The sequence below is a fragment of the Brienomyrus brachyistius genome, chromosome 24 (assembly GCF_023856365.1).
Source record: "Brienomyrus brachyistius isolate T26 chromosome 24, BBRACH_0.4, whole genome shotgun sequence".
Taxonomy (NCBI): domain Eukaryota; kingdom Metazoa; phylum Chordata; class Actinopteri; order Osteoglossiformes; family Mormyridae; genus Brienomyrus; species Brienomyrus brachyistius.
The window spans coordinates 6,509,881-6,521,095 of NC_064556.1; the positions used below are offsets into that span (position 1 = coordinate 6,509,881).

The following is an 11,215-nucleotide window of genomic DNA, read 5'->3' on the forward strand; positions in this document are numbered from 1 at the left end:
ACGCGTAATACTTATCCTAAAATTATTCGCGTGCATTACTTAAGATATTCAAGGGTTATAATATATGAATGCCTATAGTTTAGTATTTGTATGATAATCTGTTAAATGCGGTTTACTACAGGCTTACTACGGTAGTTCAGGGAGTCCGTCAGCGGGAGGAGGTGACTCTCTCCCTCCTCCAAGCGCTCAGTCATTTAGACGTCGCGCCCAGATCGGCGCACTGGAGGCAGTGAAGAGGCGCGGAGCGAAGGAGGCTGCAGCAGGGAAACGAGAACACGGTAGAAAAGTGAACTTTCTTCTTAGAGGTAAATCCCGATCGGCGGTAGCTACATCTCGCAAATTTAGTAGAGCCTCATCCAGCCATCTGGAGACAGTGATGAGCGAATGGAAGGAAAGCTGGTTTTCATGTAATGTGATTTGGATCTGAGTATAAATATTGCCTTGAAATGGAGGTGGACCTTTGTCAAAATGAGTGTGGACACTGATTACCTTACGGGCAGCGGTAATGCTTCTACGGAGCTGTATAGGAAGATCAATCTGACCAACATCTCCAAAGTCACCGAGAACGAAACCGATGTCAGTCCGCTGGACCTCACCCGGGCGGTACCGCTGGGCATGGTCCTCGGGGTTTTTATAGTGTTTGCCATCGTGGGGAACATACTTGTCATTCTTTCGGTTGTGTGCAACAAACATCTGCGCATCCCAACCAACTACTTCATCATAAATCTAGCCATTGCCGACCTGTTGCTGAGCACCACCGTGCTTCCCGTATCGGCTATTTTGGAAATCCTGAACTACTGGGTGTTCGGAAGGATCTTCTGTGATATTTGGGCGGCCGTGGACGTATTGTGTTGCACCGCTTCGATCATGAGCTTGTGCGTAATATCGATAGACCGTTATATCGGGGTACGGTACCCCCTGCAATATCCGAGCATTGTGACGGAGAGACGGGCGCTGCTGGCCATGCTGGGAGTCTGGGCGCTCTCCGTGGTCATCTCCATCGGACCCCTGCTTGGGTGGAAGCAACCACCGTCACCGGATGATACCGTCTGCCTCATAACCCAGGAACCGTTTTACGCCTTATTTTCTTCCCTTGGCTCATTCTACATACCCCTGGCGGTTATTTTAGCCATGTACTGCCGCGTGTACATAGTGGCTAAAAGGACCACAAAGAACCTGGAGGCCGGGGTGATGAGAGAGAGGATGGACTCCAACGAGTTCATACTGAGGATCCACACGAAAAGCGCTCAGCCGCAGGAGGACTGCGGGGCAGCTGGCAAAGGGAAGGGACATCACGCAAAATGCTCATTCGCGGTGAAACTGCACAAATTTTCCAGAGAGAAGAAAGCTGCCAAGACTCTCGGAGTCGTGGTGGGAATGTTCATCCTCTGCTGGTTGCCATTCTTTTTAGTACTTCCCATGGGTAGGTCCTGTCAATTCCTGCTCACGCACCCGCCTCACATACCACCATGCAAAATGAAAATTATTAAACGACTTAGAACACTAAAGTCAATAATTATAATGGACTGCCAGCAAGATCTTCAGTTCAGCCTGTTTTTGTTTGTATGCCAGTATGTGTTTCAGGAAAAGGGTAAAATTTATACCTCGGTTACGATAATTAACAAACTTAAGCCAATAAGCATAACTGAAAAAATACCAACTTGTGAATACCTGTATAGAAATTCGTCAGTAGATTGGTAAAGTACTGTCACGTTTGTGAATGTCAAAGCTGAAGTACTGAAAGTACCGATATAAAATATAGGCGATAAGATTTCTTAGTGCCATTATAACTATAGTGCTGATCTGTGTTATAGCTTAATGGGGAAGATGCAACCCGACATATTTGTAGGCTAGTATTTCTAAATCGGCGATTCTTCAGTATTTCAAAAAGTTTTAACTCCTGTATTCAGTAGGCAATATAATTACCTAACCAAAATTGTTTGTGACATTATTTTAAATCAAAATCAAACAATGGGTCATTTTCATGTCATTTCACCATACAGTTTCATATAGCGGTCTCTCACTATTACCGACTTACGTATTTACATGCTTTTAAGTTCCTTCTAATCACACCGCAAGCAAGTTTCTCATTTTCATTACGCCTGTGATCCTCAGGTATCGGTTCCTGTTGAAATCGTGCCCTGACTTGCTTAATGCTAACGGCAGAAAATAGCCTTTCGCGGTGAACCGATGACTCACCACGAAGCACGTTTAATAAGTAGCCCTCCTAAAGCCTATACGTGGTTATATAAATCTTCAAAGACCGAGATCGGGGTGCATTCATATTATTAGTCATCAAATTTATTGTCTCTGTTACTCTGTAACGTTGGCTGTAACTCATACGCTCCCGATTAATTAATTAATTCGCGTTGAATTCAACGGCAGACTAACAAACGCATCCCACACGAATGAATCTAATTGCATATAGCAACCGACATTTAGTTTAATTTAATTTAGCAAAGTCACAGCGTTACAAAATGTGATTTAGATTGCATTAAGTTTAACTTCATTCAGGAGCAGAAGTCAGAAGATATTACAGATTACTGATTCAGCTTTGTAAATACTTTTCTGTTATAGTACATATACCATGAGCACGTGGAAAAAATGTACTGATGAAACTTAAACATTATACTAGCCACAAATGTTTATTTATTGTTTTGTTTATTGTTATAGATGGCCTTTAGAAGTATATATACAACTGTAGTCTTCAACTAGCACATCAGAATAACAGTATGTTTAAGAATTATATTACTGAACAACCATTGATTTACTACATTAAATCTTTGAACTGATTTTACACAAGGTGGAAACATTCCATCTGTCCATCTTCCAACCACAACCTGGTCAGGGAGGCCTGGAGGCAGGCAGCATAGGGCACAGGGTAGGGGTACAGCCTGGCAGGATTCCAGTCCATCACAGGGCACAAGGATGGGGTACAGCCTGGCAGGGTGCCAGTCCATCACAGGGCACAAGGATGGGGTACAGCCTGGCAGGATGCCAGTCCATCACAGGGCATTAAGCAGGGGTACAGCTTGAATGGGATACCAGTCTATCACAGGACAGGGGTACAGCTTGAATGGGATGCCAGTCTATCACAGGGCACTAGGCAGGGGTACAGCCTAGGCATGATGCCAGTCCATCACAGGGCACTAGGCAGGGGTACAGCCTAAATGGGATGCCAGTCTATCACATGGCACAGGGCAGGGCTACAGCCTGGATGTGATGCCAGTCTATCACAGGGCACTAGGCAGGGGTATACCCTGGGCAGGATGCCAGTCCATCACAGGGCATTAAGCAAGGGTACAGCCTGGATGGGATGCCAGTCTATCACAGGGCACTAGGCAGTGGTACAGCCTGGATGGGTTGTCAGTCCATCACAGTACACTAGGCAGGGGTACAGCCTAAATGGGATGCCAGTCTATCACAGGGCACAGGGCAGGGCTACAGCCTGGATGGGATGCCAGTCCATCACAGGGCACTAGGCAGGGGTACAGCCTAAATGGGATGCCAGTCTATCACAGGGCACAGGGCAGGGCTACAGCCTGGATGGGATGCCAGTCCATCACAGGGCACTAAGCAAGGGTACAGCCTGGATGGGTTGCCAGTCCATCACAGGGCACTAAGCAGGGGTACAGCCTGGATGGGTTACCAGTCCATCACAGGGCACTAAGCAAGGGTACAGCCTAAATGGGATGCCAGTATATCACAGGGCACAGGGCAGGGCTACAGCCTGGATGGGTTGCCAGTCCATCACAGGGCACTAAGCAAGGGTACAGCCTAAATGGGATACCAGTCTATCACAGGGCACAGGGCAGGGCTACAGCCTGGATGGGATGCCAGTCCATCACAGGACACTAGGCAGGGGTACAGCCTAAATGGGATGCCAGTCTATCACAGGGCACAGGGCAGGGCTACAGCCTGGATGGGATGCCAGTCTATCACAGGGCACTAGGCAGGGGTATAGCCTGGATGGGATGCTAATCCATCACAGGGCACAAGGCAGGGGTACAGCCTGGGCAGGATGCCAGTCCATCACAGGGCACAAGGCAGGGGTACAGCCTGGGCAGGATGCCAGTCCATCACAGGGCACAAGGCAAGGGTACAGCTTGGATGGAATGCCAGTCCATCACAGGACACAAGGCAGGGGTACAGCCTGGGAACGATGCCAGTCCATCACAGGACACAAGGCAGGGATACAGCCTGGAGGGGATGCCAGTCCATCACAGGGCACTAGGCAGGGGTACAGCCTGGGCAGGATGCCAGTCCATCAAAGGGCGCACACACACAATGGGCAGTTTAGACACACTAATCAGGAACTGCAAATGTCTCAGGGACAGCATGAAAACTTTCTCCACAGAGAAACACATCCACATAAACAGAATTTAAACCCCAGGCTTGAAGGCGTGTAGCAGCAGTACAATCCAGTCACCACACCACCCCACGTGGGAACATTCTGCGAAATAACACCCCAAGTTACCACAATAAAGCAGCACACAGAACATTTTGTGAACAACGCCGATTCTGACCAGCTCAGACGCTTTCAGAAGTATTTTTTTTTTATTATTATTAAAGAGTGAAACATTTCCCCATTTGTCCTTCATTCAAATTCCTCCATTTGTCTTTGTCCCTCTGCATACATTGTAGCAATTCAAGCTGAGGACTGGGGACTGTCACACTATCTCAATGAGTGTCAATCAAAAGCTACAGTAGCATTTGACAGTCATTCTGTCTGGGGGCGTGAAAACAAACTTACATTCGTCAATATGTCAGCATTGCGCATCCGTGACTGGCTCTAACTGTCACCTAAAGCGTTAACATTCTCTCATTGACTCTTCATATGACGTTATGTATTCTATACCTGCTTTGCGCTTCTCGCTGTATCCTGCAGCAAGGCTGGGAACGAGGCATGATTTTGAGGTGCGTGCTTGCAGGAAACAGTAAGAGAGTCTTTCTAGGATTGTGTAGGAAGGACTGTTCGCGTTGAATTGCGTGAGAGCCTTGTGATTGAAGTCCTAGGAGACTAAAGAGTGTTTGGGGACTGTATACTAAGTTCAGTTAATTTGAAAACTACACAGAATCGCATATATTTCCGTATCGCTCCTGTACAGACTTTTGATTTCAATAAACAGAAGGAAAATGCATTGGGCAGCATCCACTGGGATCGCTCACCGGCGATTCTAGTTCTGAGGGTGAATGCAGTGAGAAAATGAGTTATTCACACATTTAAATGGACCTCGGACTGGGCGGTCCGCTTTGCTTGTGGGTGGGGAGACGGTTTGCATCAGCATCGGTTCCGCAGAACCACGTGTCAAGTCAGCGCCGTTGTTCTCCGTGGTACTGCCCACTGCAAAAATTTAAGGACATTAACTGAACTAACCTGTCATGTTCTTGGTTATCATCTGTCACACAAAACGGCTCTTCCTGGTCAAGACGAAGCTGCGATTGTGCTTTTTAAATAGATGGTCTCGTTTACCGGCCACAGTATACAAGTGAAGTTTATGACAAATTCTCATCGTGCGGTTTCAAAGAACAGATTTATGAGTGCAGCCACTATTGTACATTTCAATTAAGATTATTTCTGGTAGCATAGAACACTGATTAGCATGTGTGCCTGCAATGCATTCAATTAGTAGATCCTTTCAAATACTCATTTAACGCCTCTTTATGGACAAGATGGAAAGGCACATTAACGTGAATCATTCAGAGGGGCTTAAGACCCTGCAAACCTGTGAAGTTCTTTATGCTTGCTTTTGTAATACCTGCATGTATCTCGTTTCATGGGTTAGACTTACTCGCACCCGCTATATAACCCTGGGACTCAGATTAAAGGAAAAGCACAAATAGCGAAAACTCCCATATGATCTGCGAAAAAGGCACAGCTGAAAGTCAGCTTTTACCTGATTATAATTACAGCGGCCGATTTCATTTATACTCCTATACATGTTGTGGCTTAAGACTATTTTAAGTTGCATTTTAGTGAATTTATGAGATGAAGTCAGTTTTTTGTGATCGATCGTGAGAAAAATCTTTTTTTTAAATCTTTCTGATGATTATCTGAATGGCAGACATCTGCCTGAGTGCCCTACGGAATGGGAACAAGCTGGAAAAAGCTGCCCCCTTCCGCAGCTGCTTCCGGAAAATCTCAAAGACCTTAATCGGGCCTGTGAGAGCAGGGCAGTCGGTGGCCAGTTGTAGTTTGTACGGCAGTGGCAGCATTGCGGAAGGAGGGAACGCGAAGCAGTGGGCAGTGCATGGCGCCTCCATACGAGCCGGTAGTTTGCGCTGCGGAAAGCCTCGTGCAGTAACATCCCAAATGGAGGTTATGGATGTGCAGATGTAGAGGAGTAAAAATATTGCGTTATCGGTCAGTAAATCCGCAGGGATTAGTGAGCTCGTAAAGTCGGACAGAACTTTGAGTTATGGGCGCCTGTGACATTTCCCGGGTCCCGGGAGACAGAACCTAGGAACGTCCCTCTATGAGAACACACTCTCAAACGGACACCAATTCAGCACCGCCGCCGTGCCATACATCATGTTAGCGCGTCGTTACTAAAGATTTGTTGAGTAGACATTTCCGATTTCTTAAAGTTTATACGCTTATCGGGTGTTCTTTTTTAAAAATCCTATCTTTCCCGTCAAATACAGCGGAAATGACCCGTCGCGTGCAGACACAGCCCTTAGACAATTCTGCCCCCTGCGGGACAGTTAAAAAAACGCACCTGGACTCTAATCGCGACCTAAAGATGTAAGAAAAGCCCATATACTCAGAATTAACTGGAAACCAAGAAAGTATTCGCGTGTACAAAATTAAAGCACACAATTACAAGCCGGTGGACATTTTATATATAATAAATCTATTATATTCACTTGATAACAAATGATAAAGCCGTATTTGTTTACTGTATGGCAGTCATAAGACACGTGTAGCCACGCTGCGCTTTTTGCCATCACAGCATATGCTGTCATCGTGCTGAAAACAGAACACGGCACGTGACTGCGCAGTTAATTCCATTAATATTGATGAGGTTCCTACCAGTCCAGCCACGTGCCGGTGCTGGCAGCCCCGCTATTTAAAATCCTGGCCGATAATCAAGCTGCAGTGAGTAAGTGCATAATTAAATAACTCTTTTTGCTTAAAAGCCTTTCCCCTAATAACAGCCACGGGTGAATCTGCTGTTCGTTAGGTAAGAATTTACCAATTTACCCTTTTCGGCTTCATTAATTTTGGTCTAATGTGTGGGCCTATGTTCGATGGAGTAAACGGAATTTTCCAAGATTTTTCCAATAATTCTTTTAATATTCATGAAGCTGTCATAATAAATCGACTTCTCATCAAGGGTGTCCTTAGCCTCACGCCTCGTGTTTCCCTGTACTGGATATGTTTTCGTTATATTAAAATCACCTTTATGAGCAGCCTTTCTAACGTTGTCTCAAGGTGCATCACCGCATACACGCACTAACACACGCAGCATACTAGAAAGTATAAAAACACAAAACAACACTGGGGGTTACGTGAAGTTGGATGGATAGATGGATTTATGCAATAATGCAGTTTTAATAATTCCCCTTTTTGTCTCAGGCTCATTCAACAGCAACCTGCGACCACCAGAAACGCTGTTCAAAGTGATCTTCTGGTTGGGCTACTTCAACAGCTGCCTGAACCCTATCATTTATCCTTCTTACAACCGGGAGTTTAAGCAAGCGTTCCTGCGCATCCTCAAATGCCAGTGCCACCGCAGGAAACGTCCGGGCTGGAACGCGTACAACTACCGCAGCCCCCAGCTGACCCCTTCAAATCACCTGCGCAAGGAGTTCCTCGATGAGCACTTCTCCAGCTTTAACGGGAGCCACAGGACCGTCTCTTCTGCTAACCCCAGTCTCAGCTGCGTCAGCAACAGCCCCGAACCCGGCTCGGAGCTGGGGGGTTTTAATGGCTGGGACCCCTGTTCCCAGTCTCCGGAGGGCTCCTCTGAGTTTCAGGGGGAGCCTCTGGGAGGAGACTTCCTGCAGATTGCCGATGAGTATAATCGGATGAGCCATGACCCATAACCCCTCCCTCCCTTCTTCCCAACCCGGAATGGAGGTCCGGAGTAAGCTATGTGTTGCGCTGAAGTAAATCGCAGGAAACTGGGCGTAAGGCACCGTTGCGACATGTCCTGTTACATCTGCCATCGCTTTTGATTTCTGTTGGCTTTTTTTTGTCAGAAGACCGGAAAGTATTAAATAAAGGGTTATTTCTTTTCTTTATGTTATTGCTTATTACTGCCTTGTGTGTTAAATTTTCACCTGGCTGATGATCAGGAAGCAGGAGAGTGGTCCAGTTTGTGATCTTTAATATTGCTAGAGTTATCGGTGTGATTGGTGTTAAAACTATTTTTTTTTTGGGGGGGGGGGGGGGGGGAGTTAAATATCTGTATTGAAAACCTTCACGAGAGCGTGTTAACGTAACACTGAGTAAAGGGATGACATTTGTAAGAATTTTTCGTTTAACAAAGCTTTCCCGTCACTGGGGGTGCAAACTTGGCGCTAATGAGAATGGACATCAACTTATGACGTAACATTGGGTGTTTTTATTTTCTTGTCATGTAAACGCAAATGGCTACAGTGGCAAACCTGGTTCATGACGATTGCATTAAAAAATAATAAATGTCAACCTGTGTGAACAAAGTATACCTGAAATACGACCAATTTCTCTCTTTTTTTGTGGAATAATATATTTTTGGGGAACGCATATTTTCCTTTGTATTTCAATTCAGACTGCAGCCATACGTATGAAAAAGAGTAAGTCTATTTTAACTAATACTCTTAAGTACACGTACAGGCTAGTATGTAAGTGTATTTGCTTGTGAAGTAGTGAGGCAGTTGCTGTTTTTCAGATATTTAAAAATCTCTGTAAATAGTCTCTAATGTTTGGATATTTTGTTTACTTGCAAAGCAATGTAACTGCTTTATTCCAACTCATTTCCCAAGCTAATGAGTTGGAATAAAAAATACATTTAGTTGATGTTGGCTCCAGAATATACTGGTGAAAGCATTTCCTGAAAAACGGGAAGAACGCCTTTATCTGCGCCTTAACTTTATCGTTAAAAATCGATAAATATCGATGTATGGAAGCTAATTAGGTCAGTGTGGACAAAGAGCTTCGCAAACACGGACTTTTGACAGTCCCGCCTCTTCTGTTATATTCCATTCGATGCCTTCAAGCTGAAAAAACTGAGAATGTAGAAACTTGGATTTCGGTAATTTTCATACTTGTCACGTTTGCACACCATCCTCGCGCCACTGCAGCAAGGTAATTTAATTTCAGATTTGCAGCTCGAAGCCTTAAAGGGGAATTTCGACATCCCGTAAATACAGAACAGAATGATATGTATCCAATGTAAGGCAGAACGTATTGGTTATACAGGCATCCACCTACTTGTGGAAGCCTTTAACTTCTTAATTTGTTTTACGTAACCAAATGGACATTTGCCATTGGAGATTTGCAAATTTAAAAAAAACTCTTTTCACTGTGTTTGGGTACACTTGAGACTAGATTTACATATAATTAACAAACCATTATGCGACATAGGCAGCTGCCTAGCGTGCCATCTACTGAGGGGGCGGAGACATAGCAATGCAATTTCATTGTCTTGCAAACAGGGGGCGCCAGTGGTGAAACTTGCCTAGGCTGCCATATGGACTTCGATCAGCGCTGTCTCTAGTAGAAGATATAGAAGCAGAGGTGCAAAGTTCAGGTTCATAAAGTACAAATCCAGACCAAGGTTTTCAACCAACCAGTTGAGTATAAAGAGTCACAGTCACAGAGAACTGAACTGGTTGGATGAAACAAAACTTTGGTCTGGATTTGTACTTTCTGGACCTGACTTCTCCACCTCTGTGTGGAAGTTTTGTTTTCGCTGAACTTGAACATTTTGGGTCCCATTTGGACTTTTTGGATATTGCCACGCAGTTGCTGAATGGCTTTGATCTGAGAAGCCATGCTTAAAAATTCGTAGAGACTCTCCGTAATTCTCAAGCTCACTTCGGCTCTCATTGCTGGTGCTAGTGTTTTATTTCGTTAGCTGCTCCAACCGGATGAGTCATGACTACCAAACAACACAGTTGGCCGCATCACCAGCGTAACTGGCTGGGCCTCCACTCCTGCCCACTGTGGAACATGCTGGAAACAACCCCCCACTGACCGCCTTCACTCAGCCACCTGCGGTCACAGTCTGCTAGGCACAATCTGGTGCCCGTTTTCAGGGAAGATGGACACAAGCGTGTCTCGAGTTCGGTTGAAGCCTTCGGAAGCTTTGAGAAGGGCCTCACCAGGACAATGTCGCGTCTGCTGCACGACAGAAGCTCATGGGAGGCTGGAGCAGCACAGCTACCCTGCGAGTGTCTCACTTTAAGGTCCTACTTCTAGGGTGGAATGTTCTGGTGAAACACTGTGTACAGACATGGCTGTTTGGAGAAAAACAGTCTTTCTAATATAACGTGTAACGAATACATGCTAATGACTTCATTTAAAAATTTTAATTAAAATGTACATTTTAAATTGGGGGCAGCATGGCACTGTTGCCTCACACCTCTTGGCCCCGGGTTCGAGTCTCCGCCTCGACTCCATGTGTGTGGAGTTTGCACGCACTCCCTGCGTCCTCATGGTGGTTCCCTCTGGGTTCCTTGCTTTGTCCCTCACAGTCCAAAAGGGTGAAATTGCCCGTAGGTGTGTGTGAGTGAATATGCCCTGTGATGGGCTGCTCCTTGCCTCGTGCTTCTGTGTGTGGACCCCCCCAGTCTCCCGCAATCCTAAATAGCACAAGCTGTTACAGAAAAAGCATGTATTTTAAATTAAAAATTAACACTGATGAGATTTCAAACGTGATTCTTTCAGGTAGCGCAAGATACCCACAACCTATCAGGGTTCTGCTGGGTCTCCAGCGCTACATAATGTTGACGATGCTTCTAAGCAGCAGCAGAACAAGAAGTTTAGAGACCAAAAAGACTTTATTACTAGCAACCACCGTGCTCCCTCAAGAGCTTAAAAGCATAAAAGACCCATTACGTGTGTAAAGGCACCGTGCCTCGCATCAGAAAAACCCCATTTAGTTAATGATTCACCCGTGTGATGTGGCCTCAAATGACAAGAAGATCACAACCGGTAATCAGAAACAAAAGAGTGTGAGCTGGATGAGGCAGGATATCGCGGCACACGACAAACTGTCACGGCTTG

General features: G+C 45.5%; 1 protein-coding gene across 2 annotated transcripts; it reads left to right on the plus strand.

The window, feature by feature from the left end:
- The first annotated feature begins 221 nt into the window (after positions 1-221).
- On the plus strand, positions 222-8,340 carry LOC125720119 (alpha-1A adrenergic receptor-like). Of its 2 annotated transcripts, none has more exons than XM_048995240.1 (2): positions 222-1,423; positions 7,580-8,340. In XM_048995240.1, exons 1-2 carry the CDS (start codon positions 469-471, stop codon positions 8,047-8,049), a joined length of 1,425 nt encoding a protein of 474 aa, XP_048851197.1. In that variant the 5' UTR covers positions 222-468; the 3' UTR covers positions 8,050-8,340. The 2 variants fall into 2 exon arrangements, 1 of the variants encoding a protein (XP_048851197.1); XR_007385353.1 differs by lacking the exon at positions 222-1,423 and adding an exon at positions 6,282-7,184 and having other exon boundaries at positions 7,580-7,717.
- Positions 8,341-11,215: the final 2,875 nt, after the last annotated feature.

What these genes read in the sequence shown, in the direction of transcription:
- LOC125720119 (XM_048995240.1), top strand. Translation starts at nt 469, where the DNA reads ATGAGTGTGGACACTGATTACCTTACGGGCAGCGGTAATGCTTCTACG. An exon ending in CTTTTTAGTACTTCCCATGG is followed by an intron (nt 1,424 to 7,579) that starts GTAGGTCCTGTC and finishes TTTTTGTCTCAG; the next exon opens with GCTCATTCAACAGCAACCTG.